The sequence below is a fragment of the Eleginops maclovinus genome, chromosome 22 (genome assembly GCF_036324505.1).
Source record: "Eleginops maclovinus isolate JMC-PN-2008 ecotype Puerto Natales chromosome 22, JC_Emac_rtc_rv5, whole genome shotgun sequence".
NCBI classification, from domain to species: domain Eukaryota; kingdom Metazoa; phylum Chordata; class Actinopteri; order Perciformes; family Eleginopidae; genus Eleginops; species Eleginops maclovinus.
This window is the reverse complement of record NC_086370.1, coordinates 23,496,923-23,519,574: the sequence shown is the minus strand read 5'-3', so window position 1 is coordinate 23,519,574 and position 22,652 is coordinate 23,496,923. Positions and strand designations below refer to the sequence as shown.

Sequence of the window (22,652 nt, the reverse complement as noted above, 5' to 3'; positions counted from 1 at the left end):
TGTTAGAGCAGCAGGATCCCTCTGTTAGAGCAACAGGATCCCTTTGTTAGAGCAGCAGGATCCCTCTGTTAGAGCAGCAGGATCCCTCTGTAGAGCTGCAGGATCCCTCTGTTAGAGCAGCAGGATCCCTCTGTTAGAGCAGCAGGATCCCTCTGTTAGAGCAGCAGGATCCCTCTGTTAGAGCAGCAGGATCCCTCTGTTAGAGCAGCAGGATCCCTCCTGTTTATGGACTGATAACGGGACACTGTCAGGGGGGTCCCATCTCAAGATCCCCTTCACAACTATTCTGTTCACACACATTGATCCTGTGAACGCAACACACACTGAGACTCATCCAACCAGTCAGACTGCATACTGTCTCAGTGAGGCGAGGACACACCCACACACACACACACACACACACACACACACACACACACACACACACACACACACAGACGCAGGATAGGGAGCGCCTTCACCTCACTCGGTCTGACGGACGCTGAAGTTGATGGAGCTTTTAACAGGTCGTAAGTGGAGCTTTGTTTGTTGACATGGAGCTGTGATTTTTGATGGAGCTGTGATTTTTGCAGGGGAGTTTGGGGTTGTTGAATGGGCTTTTTTTTGGTTAAACATGGAGTGTGATTGTTGCTTTGGAGGGGGACTGTTGACAGGGGAGCTGTGTTTGGGTTGACAGGGGAAGCGTGATTGTTGACATGGACTGGGGATTGTTACTTTGGAGCTGTGATTTTTTGACTTTGGAGCTGTGATTGGGGGACTTTGCGTTGTTGATTGTTTTTGGGTCGCAAAAATTCTTGAGCCCGGAAAAACGTGGGGAGGGTTTTGGGAAGCGGGAAACAAGATGGCCTCCTGCAGTGTGGCAGGGGGGGTGAGGGGTGGGGGGGAGGAGCTTAAAGAGTTCCCTGGAGGGGGAAGGGGAGGGGCAGGTGAGGGGGTCAGTCTGGGGGGACGGCCCCTGATGTGGGGGGGAGGCGGGCAGGGGGGCCCATTTGGCCCCTGCACAGATCAGAGGGGCTCACCGGGGCCCTTTGTGTTCCTAAAAAAACCCCTTAGAGGCTTTTTGGCTGCGTTTCGGGGTTTGGATCAACAGGCCCTCCCCCCCCCCCGGGGGAAAGCTTGGTCTAAAGTGTAAATAGTGAAAGGCCCTTTTTGCAGTTTTCCCCCCTTTGGGGTTACATTTTCCCCTGGAAATTTTTGAAGGAGAGTTCTGGTACCCCCTAAAGCCCCTAAATGTACTGACGGCCAGTATTGTATCTGATCAGAAAAATTATTCTGCTCTCTTTTAAACGGGAAATGATTCACTTTTTTTGTGACCCTAATTTAAACCCTTTTTCAAAGGGGGGTTTTTAAAAAAAAACAACCTTGGGGGGGGGAGTTTCTAAAACTGTGGAGATTTTCCTCTACTTTTAGTCTTCTCTTCGGGGTTTTTTCGGTTTTTAAAGCCCAGCTGGGGCACCAGCCCTCTCTAAAAAACCCCCTTTTGATTGGGAAAAAAAACTAAATTTAAATATGTCAAAAAAGCAAAGAAAAAAAGGGGGTTAATTTTCCGTAAACGGTGGAAAAAAGGGAAAAACCAGTTTAAGGTCGGAGGAGGGGAGGAAGGGAGGGGGAGGAGGGGGGAGGGGAGGAGGAGGAGGAGGAGGGAAAAAAACAGGAAAAAAGTAAAGGGAAAACCTCCAGTGGTCACTTGAGGAACTACAGGGGTTTTGTTTGAATTTAATTTTTAAATGAATGTTTTCAGATAATTGTAAAAATTAAAACGTTTTTTTCAAAGCGATTTTTTTTGAAAATTTGTTTAAAATAAAAAAAAACCACTTTGAAAAAAAAGTAAAAATTTTTAAAAAGTCAAAATTTGAAAAGAAAATCAAATAAAATTTGTTGGGGGGAAAAAAAAGGTTTTGGGGTTTTTTAAAAGAAAAAGGTTTTGGTCCACATGGAAGGGGGGGAAAAATTAAAAACCCGGGGGTTCTTTTAAAATTAAATCTTCAAAACCCTCCCCTCTAGGGCCAACTTTTAACTTTCTAAAGGGGGGGGGTTTATTTTGGGGTTTTATTTTCTTTTAATTGTTTCCCCAAGCGGGGTCTTTTTTTGTTTAAAGGTGGGGTTCCCTTTGGATCCCTGTGGGGACATTTAAACCCGGGTTTTCTTAGGGGGGACCATGAAGCCTAAACCAAAACCTCGGGAGGTGAGGAACCCTGGGCCCGTTTTTAAGAGTCACAGTATTCAAAACCAAAGCGTGTGTGTGGTGTTTGGTGTGTGTGTGTGGGTGTGTGGTGTGTGTGTGTGTGTGTTGTTGTGTGTGTGTGGTGTGTGTGTGTGGGTGTGTTTTTGTTTGTGGGGGGTGTGTGGTTTCCCCGTGTGTTTTGGGAAAGCCCAAAACCGCCCACAGGGGCCCTGGCCCGGGCCCCCCAGTGTGTGTCCCTGAAGAGGGGTTTGGGCCCTTTTTTTTTGTCTGTGGTTCAGAGAGGGGCCTTTCCCCCCAAAGGGAACCCGCTGTAAGTATTTAAAAGCTGATGTTTTGTTTGATTGGTTTTAAAAAAGATGGACCCATGGCAGAACACAACTTTGTTGACTTTTTAAAAACTGCCCCCTGATAACCAGGATAAAATACCCACTCTGTAAAGGTTTTTTATTGGGGTGGTCGGGGCCTCCAAAAGTTGCCCTTCACCGGGTTTTTTCCCATAGAGATGAGTTACAGGGCCATATGGCACCCCCGGTCCCAGGCCCTCCCTTTAAAAAGATCTGTGATCCCCCGGGGTAGGTTTTTGGCCCAGCGGGGAAAAAAGATGGGGGGTGATTTAATACCCTTTTCATAGCTATGTAAAAAACCCCGGGGGAGCGATGGGGCCCGACCCAAAACTAAACCCTTTTTGCTGCTGTAAAACACTTTTTCAACATGAGTTTTCTGACTAAAATTTTAAGTCAACTTCAGATTTTCCCTTCATTTCCCACCCGCAGAGAGAGGAGACTCCTGAACCCCGGGCGTGTGTCCATAAGAGTGATCGGTCTTTTGGAGTCTAAATTAAAATTTTCAAAGATGGAAGCCGTTCTTCTAAACCCGGTTTTTTGTATTTCAAACGGGTTGATAAAAAGGGGGAAAGAGCTTGCTTTTGATCCTCAGTCGGGACCCAAATTGGGGGGTCCATCAGTGTTGTTAGCATTGGTTTTCATGATGATTTTTTTGGGCCCAGAAATCTCTCAAACTGCTCTGTGTGTGTCTTTTTTGTGTAAAGTCTATGGTGCAACATAAGGTGGAGTTATTTTCTTGACCCCTACAGAGAGGCCCAAGCGAGCTCGGGGTTTCCCCAGAGGGATTTCTGCCCACCCGATCAGAGGGGGAGAGGGACCCATCTTTAGGGTTGTTTTTAAAAAGAACCCTAAAATTTTAAACTTTCTTTCTTTCCCATAAACTTGGGGGTTGAACTTTTTAAACAATTTTTACCTTAAAACATAACTTTTAAACCTTTAAATTAAAATTTCCCTTTCTTATTTTTTTCCAAAAAATAATATTGTAAACCTCCTAAAATTTAAAAATTTACTAAACCCCAAATTATTTAAACCTTCAAGCCAATTTTTATTTTAATAAACTAAACCCACAAAATTTTCTTTTTTAAATCACACGCACCTCCTTTTTTAAAACAAAACCCCTATTAAACCATAAACCAAAAATTTCAACCCCTTTTAATTTTAAAAACAAATTCTAAAATTAAAAATTTTAAAAATTATCCCTTCCCTTAAACCCTTTTTAATTTTTTTTTCCATTAAATCCTTCTTTCTTTCAACCAAAAAACCCCCCCCCAAACCTTTTTTAACCCAAAACAAAATAAAATTTATTTCCCCAAATAACAACCTTTCAAAACCCCTAAAACCCCCTCATTTTCCCCTCCCCCCACACCCCTTACTTTCCCCCTTTTTTCCCCCCTATTCCCTTCCCTTTCTTTTTTCCTTTTTTCCCCTTTTCCCACCTTTTCCTTCATTTTTTCTTAAAACTCCCAAACCCCCTCTCCTATTTCTTTTTTCTTCTAAAAACCCCTTTTTTCTCAAAAAATCCCCTTTTTTCTTAAATTTTCTTTCCTTTTAACCTTTATAAAAAATTCTTTTCTTATCTTTCCCCCCCATTTTTCTCCTTCTTTTTTCTTCCCCAAATTTTCTTCTTTCCCCCCAAATTTGTTCTTTTCCCCAATTTGGGGGGGCCTCCCTTCCCCCTCCTTTTCCCTACCCAATCCCCCTTTTTTGTGTTGTTTTTTCTTGGGGGCAAGGCAGTTTCGGTCCTTCCCGGGGAACCCCGGGAAAGTGGGGGGTGTATTTTTCGTTGGGCTCAGACGTTTCCAGGGCCCGGGGGGGGGGGCCTTCTTTTCCCCCTAAAGCCTCAGGGGCCTCCCTTCATGTCCCCTTTCCCGTTTTGGGGCGGGTTCCTCGGGGTACCGTTTTTTGGAGGGGTGCTGTCCCCCCGGGTTTTGTGGGGGTTTGGGGTGGGGTTTTTGGGTTTTGGGGAGGGGGCCCGCTTGGGTTGGTGTGGTTGGTGTTCGTGGAATGAGTGGTGTGGGGTGGTTTTGGGGTGGGTGGTTTGGGGGAGGGAGGGGTGGGTTGGGTTTTGGGGTTTTTTGGTTGGGTTGGGGTCTTTTGGTTTATTTTGGTGGGGTGGTTGGGTTGGGAGTTTGTGGTGGTTGGTTGGGTGGTTTTGGGGTGGGAGATGGGTTTTTGGTGGTTGGGTTTTTGGGTTGGGGGAGGGGTGTGGCCTGGGTGTGTGGCTTTGGTTTTTTGTTGGGTTTTGGGATTGGTTGGGGTGGTTGGAGGTGGTTTGGGGGGTTGGGGATTTTTTTGTGTTTTTTGGTTTTGTGGAGTGTGGTGGGTGGGTTGGTGGGGTTTGGGGGGTTGTGTTGGATGGGAAAAAAGGTGGGGGTTTTTTGTTGGGGGGTTGGGGTGTGGGGAGGGGGTGGTTGGGGGTTTTGGTTTTTGGTGGGGGGGGGTTGGAATTTCCCCCCCGGGAGTGGTTGGGGGGAGAGCCTTGGGGGGAAATTTTTTGGGGGAAAAAATTGGGAAGTTTTGGGGATTTGGGGTGTGTTTTGGTTTTGGGGGTTGGTGTGGGGGGGGAGGTTTGAATTTGGGGAAGTTTTTGTTTTGGGAAAAAAATTTGGGTTTTTGTGTGTGGGGTTGGGGGAAAGGATGGGGGTTTTAGGGGAGGGTTTTGGAAAATTTGGTGGAGCGGCCCAAAAAGACCCAAACCCCCCCATGGTACACCCCATTTTTCGGGTTTTGGTTCGGGGGGTCCCAAGGGGGGGAAGGGTGAAGAAAAACCCCACCCCCAAGAAAATTAAAAATGGAGGAAGTGAGACGATCCACATGGGTCCGGAGGCGGGGAGATGGGTCTCGGGGAAAAAAATGGCTTTTGAGCGCTGCAGAAAGGGCCCACCTGTTCTTCTTTGATTTTCCGACCTGACAGAGTGGGGGTTTTTCGATTCGAGCGGGCCTCGTTTTACTCAGGGGGTGTTCCCCACAGGTCTTTAGAGGGGGGTCGACTGTCCCCAGCCCCAGGGTTCGCTTCGCCCATCGGGAGCCTTCAGGATTTTCTGGCGGCTCTTCTGCCATCTGCCCTTCATCAAGTTGGAGTCAACCTGCTGTCAGAAAAAACCCAAAAAATTTACTGGTGCTTACATTCTTGGGCCCCAAACCCCAAATTTAACACTCTTTTCCCAGAGTGGGGGGTGGACCGGCCCTTACAGAGCCCAAAAACGGACACCTGGATTGTTTTCCCTCCCTTTTTTCTCATTTCCCCGGGCCCAAAATCTAACCCCTACAGGCCGCTACAAAACCGGAATTTTTCCCAAACCCCCAATTGGGAAAAAACCAGTCCAGAAACATGAAGAAGAGGGTTTGAGGGATTTTTGTCCCCGAGAGGGGCACAAACCTGTTCCACTGTCGAATGAAAGAAGGTCTTTCTTGTTGGAGCAACCCAAAGCCCCTGAGCCCGGGACGTCTCCCCACGATAATGTTTTTCTTTTCTCAGTGGTCAGCTCTGGCCCTTCATTTACTGTTTCGGGGGAAGACTGGAGTGTTTAAACCTGAAAAAATACTCTGCTTCGAGGAGGCTCTTCTGAGGCTGCTGCCAGTGGTCAACCCTCCAGGAAGGCTTGTGAGTACGGGAAAACATTCATTACTCAGGATTTTAAATTTCCGGGTCCCCATTTTTAACATATTTCTTGTGTTCTCTTCCCTTTAGGGCTGAGGACTTTTAAACCCGTCAGAGAGAAAGCTGTGCAGCTCTGTCCTCAGTCCTCAGCCCCCCATCCTCTAGTCTGAGAGGCTGGACCTGAGGAAAACGGGCCCGCCCGGATTCAGGAGTGAAAAACTGCTGGGCTGTGGGTGGAGAGTCCCTCTGTACCCGGAGACTCTAGGGGGATGCATCAATCTTTTTTGGGCCCTTGTAACCCTGTGTGTAACCCTGGTTGGGAAGCACTGAGTCACATGAATGGAAATACTGTTAACCTGCACAAGGTCTTCTCTGCTTGTATACAATAAAAACCAGTACATTTTATTCAGTTGTAATCTCATTTCATGAAAATATTCATGTTGTGTTTTACTCGCAGAGAATCTCAGGAGGAAAGCCAGGGAAAAAGGCAGAGGGCCACATAAATTCATGTATATAAATACTGATTTAGTTGCCATATTTTTCCATGAAATATTTCATTAAGGTTTCCTGTTGGATCTTGAAATATCAGAGAGAAAGCAGAAAGGTGCCCCACAGTAGCAGACCATCTCTCAGTACTTCACTAACCCTGCAGTCCTCTCAGTGGCCTCAGATCATGTGACCTGTGTTGTCTGTGTGTTCAGGCTGTCAGGCTGTCTGGTCTCAGAGGAAGGCTGTGTTTCTCTGGATTCAGCTCTGAGATCCAACCCCTCCCATCTGAGAGAGCTGGACCTGAGCTACAATCATCCAGGAGAATCAGGAGAGAAGCTGCTGTCTGCTGGACTGGAGGATCCCCTCTGGAGACTGGAGACCCTCAGGTATTATAAACGGATAAATACTGTATATATATATCTATGTATATACAGTATTTATCCGATCAGATATGATCAGACACGGGCAGATCAATCCTTTAATCTTGTTTTCAGAAAATTCAGTGAAAAAATGAGTTGTAGTAAATGTTTAAAAGAAGAAGCTCAGATAAATGAACAGAAGCAGACAGGAAGTGAACACTAACAGGAACATGGCCTGGGCTCTGCAGTGTTTAACCACTTGTTAGTTGATCAGAAACTTGACTTGAACAGTTACAGAATAGCTGGATCAGTGCTGCCGTTGGTCCGTCATGAACAGAGGTTCTTTTTCTTAGCGGAAGAAATGCGTTCAGTTTTGAGTCAATAAAATAATTTCAATAATATTGGGATTCGAATCGTACGTTTGTTTAGTATCTGGCCTTGTGATCAGCTTCAGGCTGATCCAGATCCCTCCGCTTCACGTCGGGCTCCCTGATCAGCCTGTCGGGTGTTGTTTTCCCCAGAATGACCACCTCACTGCACATTTCCCCTTACATACCAGAGGATTATAATGTGTACAGACATGGGACAGAGATTATGGTATGCTCAAAAACGTTACAAAGTTAGTGGTCAGTACAAACGGGATATGATTTGAAGATGTGACAGTTAATGGTTTCCTAATTGTTTTTATATATTAAGTGATCCTTTGTTCAAAAATACAACAGGTGTGATTTTGTCCAAATGCTACAAATGTGCTCAATCATACAAAACTGTCAATAAAGAGATTTAGAAAAATGTGAGAGATGTGATAACTGACTTTCAGATGTTGAAATAAATTGAGAACAAGAATAACTAAAGTTGCATGATTAAATATATCTGTGTTTCCTACCATGGTAAATAATGTCCACATGTGATAAGACACTCTACACAAAAGTAAATTCATATTTATTCTGGTTATTATCAATATTATCAATAAAAGTGAACCGTGCAATTATGTTATTCAGGAAGTCTGTATCAAACAAGTAGCCCTTCGTATTTATCAGGACCGTTGAAGTAGCTCTCAGTTTCACAAAGATTGGGACACCCGATGTGAAGCTCTGTGTTGTTCCCATGCTGCTCTGACCCCCCCCTTCTTTCAGGATGGAGCCTGGTGGAGTCCGATGGTTGAGACCCGGTCTGAGGAAGTGTGAGTGTGGTTTAATTTGATTCATGAAACAAAGCAGCCACCATCTTCCGATGTACCTTCATCACCAAAGAGTCAATAACTGAACAGCTGATAGATTAATACCTGCTGCTGTTCCTCTCTGCAGATTCCTGTGGACTCACACTCGACTCAAACACAGCACACATAAACCTCAGACTGTCTGACAACAACAGGAAGGTGACACGTGTCAGAGAGGAGGAGCCATATCCTGATCATCCAGAGAGATTTGACTACTGGCCTCAGCTGATGTGTAGAGAAGCTCTGACTGGTCGCTGTTACTGGGAGGGTCGAGTGGAGAGGAGAGGTTTATATATCAGTGACTTACAGAGGAATCAGTGAGGACTGTGTGTTTGGAAGTTATGATCAGTCTTGGAGTCTGAACTGCTCTGCTGGTGGTTTACTCTGTCTATCACAATAAGAGAGTAACACACATCACCTCCTTATCCTCCTCCTCCTCCTCCTCCTCCTCCTCCTCCTCCTCCTCTGGTAGAGTAGCAGTGTATGTGGATCTTCCTGCCGGCTCTCTGTCCTTCTTCAGAGTCTCCTCTGACTCACTGATCCACCTCCACACCCTCAGAACCACATTCACTGAACCTCTCTATGCTGGGTTTGCAGTTTGGTCTGGATCAGTGTCTCTGTGTCCTCTGTAGGAGGAAGAGTCTCCTCCTGTTCCAGAAACTTCCTCCCTGCTGCCCAGATAGTTCAGTGTGTACAGGATCACAGCTGATGTTAGTTAGTACCAGCCTGATGAGTTTACTGTAATAGAGGAGGAAGAGGAGGAGGAGGGGAGAGCAAAGGATGCTGGGAGGAGGTGTGAGGGTAGAGAGAGAAGGTAACACTGAGACAGAAATATCTCTCTACGTTGTGCAGTAGACGTTGGTTGTCTCCTCCAGTTCTGTGCTCTACATGAATACCAACATATAATCTGCACAGCGTCGAAGAAACGAGAGGGAAATGTACAAACAACGTTTTAGATGTAGACATATTAGAACCAGAACAGAAGCATCATTTCACACTCTGTGGTTTCCTCACTTCTTCATTATTGTATAACCTGCTGATCCCAGTAACACTGAAACCAGCTCAGGCTCTTTTGAAACCAGTCCTAACGGTTCTTAATGGGAGATCATGACATCACCATCCCTGAAATGAACTGGTTTATAATCAATCATCCAGAAGCTTCTCTCAGCTCTGAGCAAATCGAACCTGAACATCTGCTGTGTTTCTGAATCTGTGTGTGTTCATCAGAGGATCTAAATGTACAAACATCTCAAAGAAGCTGAGAAAAGGGACTCTGTTTCCAGAACACATACATCAGAAATATATTAAAATGCTGTTGCTTTTCCTTTCCCTGGTTTAAGAAACATTTGAAGCTAGGTACAGGGACTCATTTAAACCCAATTCACTAATTATATATTTTTGCATAACAGTCTCAAATGGACTACCATTGAATGTTCACAGTGAAAATCCATATTCTATACTTAGCTTAAATCTCACCAGCTCAATTCAGTGCTAAATAAAAAAGGATGTTACTTTATAATTCATACCAGCGGTGGGAAAAGAGTTCTATATTTGAATAAAGGTACTTATAGCACTCTGTAAAAATACTGCATGGTTTATATTGTAAAGTACAAATAAATAAAATGGACTTGGCTGTGGCTCAGTGGGTTGGTGCGCTGATCTTCGGATCAGGGGAACACTGGTTCAACCCCAACTGCAGTCAGAACGTTGTGTCTCTCTGCAAGACACTTCCCCCCTAACTGCTCCTGTGAAGCTTGCCCACAGTGTTGAGTCTACGTTAGTCTAACAAGTGACATGTAATGTAGAGTACTAATTAAAGTACTGAAAGTACTACCAAAGTACTGCAACTACAAGTACCTCAGATGTGTACTTTATTACAGCACTTGAGTTCATGTGCTTACTTCCTTTACACCACTGAATACAGTAATTATTAAGAAAAATACGAAACGTTTCTTTCCACTGTACACATGCATCAGTGAGCAGTGTCACTCTACCCTTCAGCCAATCAGATGGAGGGGGAAAGGTGCCGTCATTGAACATTAAGGGGATTTAAATAAGGGGTAAATCCACAGGAAGGATAACAAACAAATATAAATATAGATATATTGTTATTTTCTAACGACACTAAAAAATGAAAGTATTCAAATCACTTATTGTCACAATGAAATGGTAACCCCTTCCTCCGAGAACAAGCCATGTTTTAGGTTCACCTTAAATCTTTGTAATGCATCTTCATCAAGGTGTATCAGGGTGAATATGATGCAAAGCCATTCATTAGTTAAATACCATTTTAAATTAGTTGAATCCTGGTTGTATACTTGGTGATTTGGTGACATGATAATTATTTTTTCAGAGTTAGAGTAAGGGTTAGGTTTTCCCAAAATGTACAATTCTTTGAACAGGCTATTTTTTGACATTTTTAACAAATCCTCCAAAGCAGTGGCGGCGCTACAGGGTTGCTTGCAGTTGCTCTAGCAACCCCACGAAATTACTCAGCAACCCTAAAGCAACCCCAGACTTTTTGTCAAAACGACGACCTATTTAAAACAATAATCCACGCTTTGCTTGACATTTTAGTAAAACGGCATTGAACACGTCCAAATAAACCTCTGGCCGAATCATATCCGGCACCATCCCTAGCTACCATTTGTGTCATATGAATCGGTGGAACGGAGGGAGCGCATAAAAAACTTCAACTCTGGGCCGTGGGCTCTCGTTCAACACGACCGTTAACAGCCTGGGACCCTCCCCCACCCAGCGCAGATTCTGCTCAAGTGACGTAATAATATCTAGAGATTGAAAAAGAAAAAACACACACAATTTACACTAACTATCCCAATACAATGAAAAACGATTATTTAATTTATACATAAAATAATAAATTTCATTAATACCATATTCGTACGAAAAATATATAAAATTTCAGAAGTATATGCGGACATCTCGCGAGAGATTGTCAGTCAGAGATGTTCGTTGTCGGCTCGTTGGTGCATGCTTCAGAAAAATGGAAAAGTTTTTACTATTTCGTAAAAGACAATCAAGTTCAAACATACAGGAGGAACCAGCTCACAGAAATACGACCCGCGATGGTGAGACTGAGGATGGGCTCGTTAGCCAGAATTCTGTTGGACTTGACCGTCGTTCGGAGGGGGATTGTGCGAGACCAGAGGAGCAGCCTGTAACGGGTGTGCTAGCTGGAACGGGTGTGCTAGCTAGGCCAGCTACCAGTGAAGGTGCACCGGCACCACCAGAGGATATAAGCCAGACTCCGGGTGACGACCTACGTCGTCCTGTGCTGGGATCATATCCCAAGAAAAAATCCAGTTCACAGATGCGCTCCTTTACCCCAGGATGGTATCAACAATATTCGTGGGTTGAGTATTCGACAATTCGAGATTCAATGTATTGTTATGCATGCAGGCACTTCGGAAGGAGGGGTATGGGAGTCCACCAGGACGCTTTCACAGTGAATGGGTTTAGCACATGGGTGAAAGCACAGAAAACACTACAAACCCACAACATGTCAGCGGTACACAAATATGCAATGGCGGCATGGGCTGAATTCAAAACAAGGAGACGGAGAGTCGCTGGCTCTAGGATTTGCAATGCGCTGGACGAGGGCCATTCTCAGGCGGTGCGTGAGAATAGGGTGTATATGAAGGCTGTTGTCGAGGCCTTGCGTTACACTGCTTGCCAAGGGATCGCTCTTCGCGGACATCGGGAGGGAGACGAGTCCTCAAACAGAGGTAACTTCTTGGAATTTCTCCATTCAATTAGCAAATTCAACCAAACTGTAGCTGAGAAAATTGCCACTTGCGCACAGAACGCCAAGTATACACACCATAGCATCCAAGACGAAGTAATTGCATTAATGGCCAACATGTTAAGAGATAAAATAAGTAGTGATGTGCGAGACGCAGGGATGTTTGCGCTTCTGGTGGACGAGAGCAAGGATGTCAGCAAAAAGGAACAGGTGTCAGTAGTGGTCCGCTACCTGCAAGGGGATGGAGTCCGTGAGGACTTCCTTCATTTCACACCAGCAGAGGGTTTGGACGCGGAATCATTGCTTGCGCTAATCAAAAACACATTATCCAAGTGTAACATCAATCATCAACAGTGCATAGCCCAATGCTACGACGGCGCCGCAGTTATGTCCGGTGGCAACAGTGGTGTGCAAGAGAGATTCCGAAGAGAGGTCCCCCAGGCTCTCTATGTGCACTGCCATGCGCACCGGTTAAATTTAGTGTTAACAGACTGTGTAGGCAGAATACAAGCAGCGGGAGATTTTTTCGAAGGCGTGCAAATCCTGCACAATTTTTTTTCTAGTTCTATAGTGCACAATTTGTTCCTGCAGAAGCAGAAAGAATTAGAGCCAAATCAACAACCGCTGGAATTGAAATCTCTATCTGAGACGAGGTGGGCGTGCCAATACTCTGCACTTCTGGCAATAAAAAAAACGCTGCCTGCGATCCACGCAACACTTCAAGCCTTGATAAGGCAGCAGGGGGCTCGATTGAGGACAAAAGCTAAGTCCATAATGGCACTGTTAGATGGACAGTTCGTTCTGCAGCTCACTCTGTTTGAGGATGTGTTTCGCACCACTAAATTTCTGTCTGATACACTACAGTCCCCAAATCTGGATTATTCATCAGCTTTAGACCTTGTCGAGTCTGTCACAGCATCCCTGTCAGAAAAACGAAATGAGACATCGTTAAAAGACATATCTGACAAAGCACAGGCCCTGTGTGCCAAGACGGGCATCAGCACCCAGCTCAGAGAGGAGCCACGTTCAAGACAGCCTCCAGGTCATCTCCAAGAGTTCATAATTGACACACAGACAGGGCAAAGGCAACCACTTGCCTCACTAGTAGATATCAGGAGACACTGTTACTACAATGTCCTTGATGAACTGATCAATGAGCTGAGAAGGCGTTTTTCTGCAGAAACCTGTGGCGTTCTACAGGGCACATGTGCCCTGAACCCAAAGCACAAGGCATTCCTCAGCATGGAGATGTTGTGGCCAATGGCTCAGCATTATGGGGTTACACATGACAACCTGACTGCTGAATTGCACCAGATACAGCGCCTGCTCATAACTAAAGGGCAGCAAGGACACTCTGTGGGCACTACACATGAATTTTTGGCCCTTCTCCAGCCATACAAAGACTCATTCTGTGACATACATAAACTCCTCTGCATATCCCTGACGGTCCCAGTAACATCTGCAGCATGCGAACGAAGCTTTTCTTGTTTGGCACGAGTGAAAAATTATTTGAGAAATCGTTCGGGAGATTCAAGAAACAGTGACCTGGGTTTACTAGCCATCAGTGCTGCACGTGCAAGATCCCTTGATGCGGATGCCATCGTTGATACCTTCGCTGTGAATCATAACAACAGACGCATTGTTCTGCTGTGATATACGTGTATGTAAGTGTAGATTATTCCATTGCATTGTTAGTTTAACACTGGCCACCGTACTTGTTATGTTATGTATCTGGCGCGAGCAGTTAAGTTCCTCAGTCAAATCAAAGTAAACTACAGTAACGGTGACCTTGTGTCGTGTGATCCTTGACTCATATCATACACAGAGAGTAGACTTTTTACATGGTGTCAGAAGTAAGTAAGACTTTATTTATATAGCACATTTCATACAAGAGTTGCAGTTCAAAGTGCTTTACATAAAATCAATAAAAAAACAAGCAGCAAGAGCAATACATGGAGTAAGAACAATAAAAGTTTAAAAGTAAACGAAGTAAACGAACCTTCTCGCCTATTTTACCGTTTTATACCGTGTACGGGTAGTGTTTGTTTGTTACGTTACGTTTTGTTAAGTTAGCCACAGCAAGAACGTCAACGAGCCATTTTTGATACACATCATTCTATGCAGTTGCACAGTGCGACATCTGTCTGTTTGTGAGCAGTGAGCTCCGCTGATTACTTCCAAGTTTGCAGTATGCAAGGCTACATTACACTATGCAAGGCTGAATGCATGACTATGGGTCAATTAATGTTGCGTTGTGCGCTCGGGGGGGGGGGGGGCGGCGGCGGGGGTGCTGTTTTGACTAGCAACTCCACACATTCATGTAGCAACCGCATAGCAACCCCAACGAAAAATTGCTGGCGCCGCCACTGCTCCAAAGTGTTTGGGACAAAATTGGCGATCTGCAAAAGTGCAAAACATGTCGCCTATGATTAAAGTATTTCAAATCTTCTAATCAGGCCATTCCTGTTTCACCCGAATAATAAATTGCTTGAAGAGATGATCATTTATTTGAATTGTTTTACTTGTTTTATTTTTCTATGTTTTTTTCCACGTATTTTAGTTATTTATTTTTAAAAACATTTTTAAAACATTTTTTTAATGTGTTATCATTTGTTTAATTTATTCGTTTTTGTTTTCTTTTTTAATTTATTTATTATTTCTCATGATCATTGATTCCAGTCCCCTGATGTCCACACTCCAGGACAGCAGGTGGCGGTAACGCGCTTTGCACGATAAGTGCCGCCCTCCGTTAAACCAGAAGAACAAGAGGAGGAGAAGAAGGGTGACGTCATTGTTGGGGTATTTTTCCAAGATGGCGGTGGACTGTGACCGGAATTCTGCAGCTGAAACATTGAGAGGATTTAAATAAAAAGGGATGACAACATATCAATACTGTTATCGTTTAAAGACACGTAAACGCAGTGATGGTCAGGTAACGTGGCTAAAATGGTAGCCCAAGAAGAAGCTATGTTTTGGATTTATCTTAAATCTTTCCATTGCATCTTTTTCAGGGTGAATTCGGTGCAAAAATAATTAAGGGATTTTAGTGTTTTTTCTGTATTTATTTGGGCGGAACCGAGCTGATTAGGCCGTAATGTGGTTAAAATGGTAGCTTCGTCCTCCAGGAACAAGAAAACCTGCTGCTTTTGTTGCGGATCCACCGGACGGGAGGGGGTCTCTCTGCGGGATTTTACACCCGGGTTCGAGGCTCTTTCTTCCGACTGAGTGGTCATGGAAACACCGGTGGAGAACGGAGGTGTTGATCTGAACGAAAACGAAGGCGGATACATCGGAGGTCAGGACACCGGGAAGGGTCATATTTTTTACGTGACCGGTAACGGGAGGCATGTGAACGGGGGGAAACCGGCCTCACAGAACCGGGACATAATGCTGGATCTGGAGTATCTTCCCCCGGGCAGAGGTGTGATATCTGGGGTCCTGAACGGATTCACCGAGTCACCGGAGGAGCCGAGGACCGTGATGGGTGAAGGAGAGGAAGGAGAGGAGGGCCAGGCTTCCTGTCCGGGGGAGAACCGGGACGTCACCCTGGGAGAAGACGCGCATGTCGGCGGCGACATCAGGGATCCGCTCCAATGTACCGGGAAACACCACCTGCAGACCAGCGGTTCTTCTACCGGTTCTTCCACCGGTTCTTCCTCCCCGAACATGCAAAACGGGGGTGTTGAAAACAGTCATCCTGATGCAGAAATCTCTCACAGTAACCTGGGTTTTTGCAACGTGGAGTGTGAGGAGGAGGAGGAGGAGAAAGTAGTCGCTAACGGTGGGGTTTTGCACAACACATGCGATTTTGAGGACAAAAACACTACTAATATTGGCATTGAACAGGTGGCAGAGCAGGGAAACGGTGCAGGTTTGGGAGTTTGCAGCCAGAGTGAATGCACCGGGACATTAGGCTATCATTCCCCGGTGGAGGATGTACCAACTGCGGCAGAACTTCCTCCCTCTTCCCCCTCTTTATCCCTGGAGGATTTCAGTGAGCTCAGTTTACCCGTCAGGCCGCAGAGTCTGAGGACGAACCCCAACCTGGTGGTTTCCCTCAGCTGTGATGCAACACCTTTGTCCCCAGTGGATGATGATGACGATGATGAGGGGGGGTTTTATTTTGGAGACGAGGAGGACATCCGGAGCGTTTTGGACTCGGGTCGCAGGCAGAGCGCCCCGGATAAGCTGCCGAATCCGGCCGAGCAGACAGAGAGCTCCGAGTCCAGGCTGATGCCAAAGAGGTTCGGCATAGCTGAGTTCTTCACCAGGTAAGTCAAAGTGACACACACACACACACACACACACACACACACACACACACACGAGTGTTGTAGTCAAGACACCAATTCTCGAGTCCGAGTCACTCTCGAGTCCCCACATTTCGAGACCTATTCCAAGTCCGAGTCACCTAGGAAGAGTCCGAATCCGAGCCATCATTACCTGTGCTCGAGTCCAAGTCCGAGTCACCATGTATTTACCTGAGTGGATATGTTTGTTTAAATCCAGCTGTTGGGTTGGTTCTCATCAATCAATATGTGTTATGTTCTGCATTGCTTTTATGCAGTCTACATAACTGCTACAAACACTTTGGGCTGCAATTCTTGTATAAAAGCTGCTATACAAATATAAAGCTTATAAGATAAAGGATGGGTCGAGCTCCAAGACTGCCTTCAAAGAGCTGCTTCACGAATAAAATGCTCTACAATAAACACAATGACCCACTGTCAGCATTTCAGGTTTGCAAGAGAAGAGAGAGAGAAGGGAGAGACAAAGTAGTTAGAAAGAGAAGTGTCCAGTTTAGTTTGATGTATTTATTGTTAACTGGAGAACCAGCAATAACGGATGTTTCCAGCGGCACCGATGGCCCGTTAATCCTTTCTCCGGGATAATTAATAGTCCGGACAGCTGGTTCCCGAACATTGTGCCTGCTCTTTCTGTCAAAGCTCACAGCACAATGCAGGGTGCGCACGGAACGGGAACTTGCCTCGCAGCTGTAAGCCTGTGGCTGAGTAGCTACATCCGGACTTGAGACAAAGCTTGTTCGAGTCCGAGTTCGAGTCCAAGTACGATCGTCAATGTGCGAGTCCGAGTCCTCATATGCGAGAATTCATGAGTCCAAGTATGAGTCCCAGTCCATCAGTGCGCAAGACCGAGTCCAGTCACGAGTCCCATAAATCGGCACTCGAGTCCAACTCGAGTACTCCATCTCTGACACACACATATCTGTAGTGTTCCTCAGGTAGCAGGTCTCCATTTCCAGCCCTCCCTTTTGGTTTCTTTCAGACATTTAATGCTCTCAACAAATAACGGTGACAGAGGGAAGATTTGAGCTTTGCAGACCATTGACATGCACACACACTCACATAGCACACTACATGTGTAATAGTAGTAGGGCCTCTTTCTGTGAAATACTGAAAAGGGAAATAAGTCAGTGGAAACTTTCACTGTTCTTCTGCCATTGATAGAAAAAGCAGAAACACAACTGAAAGGCAGGATTTCCACTTCTTCATAAACCGTCCCCCTTTATCTCTAGGGCTTTCTGTGTGAAAACAAAAACCACTCGGGCTGCTAACCACCCCCAATTTCATCCATTTTTGAAACTGTAAAAAGACCCATGATGCAGTTGGGCACACAACCAATTTGCTGTATGCACACAGATTGATCATTATAGATTTTAAAATGAGAGACAATAACACATTTTGCCTGAAACACAGAGACAGCTTCAAATAAAGCAAAGACACTTCAGATGTTGAAATGTTTGAGCTGACGTGGAGATCTCTTTTCCTTTTGGGATCAGTGAGTCAGTGTCGGATCCTGTGATTTTGGCCGGTATTGCACCATAGTTTTGTCCGCTGCACTACAATTAGGATCCATTGATTCATGAAGCATATTCAGGCAGGGGACGGGGAAACACATGAGCACACGCTGCAGTTTACAGAAGCAGGAATCAAATGTGAGCTGACAGGAAAAGCACCGTTACAGTTTAACACACACAGTTACTCTCACACACTGTTTTATGAACATATAGGTTTACCTGCTGAATTAAAAACAGAACAAATGAACCAAAGAAAGAGAAAACCATGAAGCAGATTCAGGCAGTAGGGGTACAGATTCACACTTACAGTATTAGAACAGAACAGCTGACAGAGGAGGGAGAACAGCTGATCCTTCACAACAAACACTAGATGCTCTGTGTAAGGGTTACCAACACTGTGATCTGATAGTAACCTCCATCTGGTCCGGATGTCGTTAAACAAACAGATCTCAAGTTTATGTGACCGCCACCATTTGTTCAGCAGCTGGACGGCTTTTTGTGGTCGTGACAAATTGATTTTACCTGGAGATATTTGTGGTTTCGATCTCGAACTAAAGATCTGAAACTGAGATTTCTGAATTACATCCTTTCTGTTACTGTCCTTTTACTCTGGAGAGGAAGTGAAGACACCAGAGCTCTGGATTTAATTGTTGTTTGAGGCGCAATAGATGACTCAGCAGCTTTAAGAAGTGGAGACACTATTATTTTCCGCTTCGCTGTGATGCAGGATTTTCAAAGGAAAGGTGGAGGGGCTTGATTTTTGTTCTCATTTATATTCAATATGAATAATCAGATATGCATTGTCTCATTTTGTCCTCATGCACCTGCAAAACTTCACATCTAAAGCCATACGTCCAGGTTTCCAACAAGTGGTGCAGAGCGTCTGTGGCGCTTCCTGTTCAACCCCAGTTTGTGTTCTCATGGAGGGATTAAAGAGGACGTTATCCGGGCCGTTTGACACGTCTCAGCTTCTCCTCACAGCCTGTGCAATAGCCCGCATGTTAAGCATGTCCCAGTTCAGTGATACAGCAGGGCTCAGTGACTCTGCAGCCTCGCTCCTCAGGGCTTATAGAAACAGGTTCACTCTGCTTTCCACGGCACCCGTCCTCACCCCATCTAACCTCCCACATGTCAGGACTGAAAGTGTTGTATTTGAGGCACAGTTTGCTTTCGACAGAACATATTCTGCTCATTTCAGGGTGCTATCAGAAGTAACTGTGACATCCCCTTGCCTCTGATGCTATAAACACTATATTCTGTCTTCTGTGTTTTGATTCCTGAAGCGGTGAAATCCTGTGTGAGTGTAGGGACGTTTCTGTTTGTTAAATCTCCGTCTGGTTTTTTGTTTTGGACGCGAGCCTCAGCAGCTGGCTTGAATGTCACGGCGTTTCAGAGGAAATCCAGACAGACGGGGAGGAACGGCAAGAAGAAAAACAGCCGCTCTGTAGAAGCTCTCAGGGTCAGGGCAGGAACAGACCATCAGGAATTTATTTAAACCACAGCTATCGGCCTGAAGCTGCAAAACAAACCAGCAGTTTTCTCACAGTGAACCAACATTGTGTGGATTTTCCTCCCAGTTCATGATTAGTGTCTAAAGCTGCTGAGTCATCTATTGCACCTCCAACAACAGATAAATCCAGAGCTCCGGTTCCTTTACTTCCTCTCCAGAAAAAAGGAGAGTAAAAGAAAGGATGTAGCTCAGAAATTATCCAATGAATTGGTCCAGACTGTGCCCCTAAAATATAATTAAAAGTCTTCCCTGTTTACAATTGAATTTCCACTGCGGTGTTTGTGCTCGAAAGTACACTGCTGATTAAATCTCTGCACATTTAAGACCTTACAGGGACAAAATCGCTTTGCTACTCCCCCAAATCCTCTTTCCCATTTCCATTAGTTTCCATTAGTTGATGCTCAGGGATTTAATTATCTCTAATCACCTGTGGGGTTAATTATTTACACACTCAGGCTTCCTGTGCACTGCACTCAGGGGATGAGATCAGACGCTATCGCACGGTGTCCGTCACATCGCATTCATGCTCTGATAAACACAACCAGAGCTGCCTGAGTGCCTGTTTGAGTTCCAGCTACAGGTGTTCTGTTCGGGAGAACAAGGAGAACAAGGCAGCTCTGATCTGAGGAAAACACAGAGAGAAACCCTCCGTGTTATTATTCACACTGGAGGATTAACACAGTATTACCCTGTGTGTCTGTGCTGTTCAAAGTGAGCGCCTCTACTTTAAAGAGTCCTCTCCTGCTGATGTTCAGGAGTATATCAGTATGTAGAGTCTCTACTTTAAAGAGTCCTCTCCTGCTGATGTTCAGGTGTATATCAGTATGTAGTGTCTCTACTTTAAAGAGTCCTCTCCTGCTGATGTTCAGGTGTATATCAGTATGTAGTCTCTACTTTAAAGAGTCCTCTCCTGCTGATGTTCAGGTGTATATCAGTATGTAGTCTCTACTTTAAAGAGTCCTCTCCTGCTGATGTTCAGGTGTATATCAGTATGTAGTCTCTACTTTAAAGAGTCCTCTCCTGCTGATGTTCAGGTGTATATCAGTATGTAGAGTCTCTACTTTAAAGAGTCCTCTCCTGCTGATGTTCAGGTGTATATCAGTATGTAGAGTCTCTACTTTAAAGAGTCCTCTCCTGCTGATGTTCAGGTGTATATCAGTATGTAGAGTCTCTACTTTAAAGAGTCCTCTCCTGCTGATGTTCAGGTGTATATCAGTATGTAGAGTCTCTACTTTAAAGAGTCCTCTCCTGCTGATGTTCAGGTGTATATCAGTATGTAGTGTCTCTACTTTAAAGAGTCCTCTCCTGCTGATGTTCAGGTGTATATCAGTATGTAGTGTCTCTACTTTAAAGAGTCCTCTCCTGCTGATGTTCAGGTGTGTATCAGTATGTAGAGTCTCTACTTTAAAGAGTCCTCTCCTGCTGATGTTCAGGTGTATATCAGTATGTAGAGTCTCTACTTTAAAGAGTCCTCTCCTGCTGATGTTCAGGTGTATATCAGTATGTAGAGTCTCTACTTTAAAGAGTCCTCTCCTGCTGATGTTCAGGTGTATATCAGTATGTAGAGTCTCTACTTTAAAGAGTCCTCTCCTGCTGATGTTCAGGTGTATATCAGTATGTAGTGTCTCTACTTTAAAGAGTCCTCTCCTGCTGATGTTCAGGTGTAACCCTAGAAAAAGGAATATGGCCTCTTTAAACAGTACCTCCTCCAGCTGGTAAAACCCAGACTAAACATGAGGAACATCACTTCCTCTTTTCTGTTCATGACATGTTCCTCAACGACTACAAGAAGCCAGAAAACACTTTCTTCTTCTTAACATGTTGTGAGGATTTTCCTCTGAAACTCAAGAAAGGTTCAAACATTCTTGTGTTTTTTAAAATTGAACTCTCCAGCAGTTCATCATTCAAGCACAATAGTTGTAATGCTGGAGTGTTGATGTCTTCAGATGTGCTGCTTGTCCTTTACATAATGTGAGCCATTATAATGTGTTGGTCATAATGAGTTAGAAAACCTACAAACACACGGTTGATTCAAAATAAATAAGTCATCTGAATATAAATCAATTCCACATCAAATGTGAGCACATCGGGCCTCATCAGGTCAGCGTGGAAAGCACCTCACAAAGACCAGCGTATAGAACAAGTTCACTGCTCAACTTGATCTTTATTTTACAGTGGAGCGGTAATCCTTCTGTTAACGAGCAGGTTTTTGATACTTGAAGAAACACACACACACACACACACACACACACACACACACACACACACACACACACACACACACACACACACACACACACACTTCAGAGGGAAGAAAGTGGAGCCTGCAGAGAGCGGAAAATAATATTTGCTTGGCTGTCAACTTGAGCCAAAGTGTGTGTGTGTGTGTGTGTGTGTGTGTGTGTGTGTGTGTGTGTGTGTGTGTGTGTGTGTGTGTGTGTGTGTGTGTGTGTGTGTGTGTGTGTGTGTGTGTGTGTGTGTGTGTGTGTGTGTGTGTGTGTGTGTGTGTGTGTGTGTGTGTGTGTGTGTGTGTGTGTGTGTGTGTGTGTGTGTGTGTGTGTGTGTGTGTGTGTGTGTGTGTGAGAAACTGTTGATTTAGCAGCTTTCTGATAAAGTGCAGCCGCTGCAGACTGTGGTCAGACTGACGATGAGGAGGAGGGATTAATCATCACTTCTTCTTCACTCTTGATCTTTCATTGGTTTTTGAGGAACTGAATCATTTTCCATCAGCTTTTTGAGTCTGAGAGATTTCAGAGGCCAGAGGGAACAAGAACTGAGACTTAAATAACATCTACAGATGTTCATAAATCACTTTGTCTTATCCTGAAAGTTTTGTTTCTGTAAATCAATTTAAATAATTTACAAAATATATAATCTATAGAAATATATTCATGTAATTTTGTGAAATATAATAATATTTACAGATGTTAAAACAACAAAACATTTTCTGTCAAAGTAAAAAAAATATGAAGCAATAATTCATCATTTTATATATTTGATAAAACATATAAAATGTTGGTTCTATAAAACAATCATATTTTACACAACATATCATTTCTAAAAAATATATTCCATAACAGATATATATTTGTAATTTATTTTATATTTTATAAAATATAAATGATATAAAATGAGATTTAATTTAATTTATAAAGATGTATTTTTTTGGTTAGCTCAGAGACTTGGACAAATGAAATGCTTCTCAAAGAAATATATTTGGTTGAGTTTCTCAGTATTTTCTAACCCCTTTGTCTCTGCCCCGCTTCAGGAGCCTGTTTTCTAGGAAAGCCAAAGAGCCCAAGGCGGCGTCCCACAATGCAACAGGGTGGCGACTGTTTAGCAAGCCAGCGACCAGAGAGGAGGA

At 44.4% G+C, this 22,652-nt stretch overlaps 2 protein-coding genes and 1 pseudogene across 2 annotated transcripts in view; 2 read left to right on the top strand and 1 right to left on the bottom strand.

Annotated features, from left to right (window-relative positions):
* Nucleotides 1-4,369: 4,369 nt before the first annotated feature.
* LOC134858614 (uncharacterized) lies at nucleotides 4,370-5,589 on the bottom strand. Its single transcript, XM_063874591.1, has 2 exons — nucleotides 5,481-5,589; nucleotides 4,370-5,007 (listed from the first exon to the last, which is right to left on the bottom strand). The coding sequence occupies exons 1-2, from the start codon at nucleotides 5,587-5,589 to the stop codon at nucleotides 4,370-4,372; spliced, it is 747 nt and encodes a 248-aa protein (XP_063730661.1).
* Nucleotides 5,590-6,403: 814 nt separating this feature from the next.
* Nucleotides 6,404-9,834, top strand: LOC134858698 (stonustoxin subunit beta-like; annotated as a pseudogene).
* A 4,734-nt stretch (nucleotides 9,835-14,568) lies between these two features.
* The window catches only part of tbc1d12a (TBC1 domain family, member 12a), a 19,921-nt gene continuing 11,837 nt past the window's right edge, over nucleotides 14,569-22,652 (top strand). The window contains exons 1-2 of the mRNA XM_063874806.1: nucleotides 14,569-16,231; nucleotides 22,557-22,652. The exon at nucleotides 22,557-22,652 is cut by the window's right edge and continues 40 nt beyond it. Of these exons, the coding sequence (XP_063730876.1) occupies nucleotides 15,192-16,231; nucleotides 22,557-22,652 (1,136 nt within the window). The 5' untranslated portion in view covers nucleotides 14,569-15,191. The remainder of the gene's footprint in view (nucleotides 16,232-22,556) is intronic.

Coding starts and splice junctions, on each gene's coding strand:
- LOC134858614 (XM_063874591.1), bottom strand. CDS start 5,589: ATGGCAGAAGAGCCGCCAGAAAATCCTGAAGGCTCCCGATGGGCGAAG. Junction 5,008..5,480: donor CTGTGGGGAACACCCCCTGA/GTAAAACGAGGC, acceptor TTTCCCCCCAAG/GCTCTCCCCCCAACCACTCC.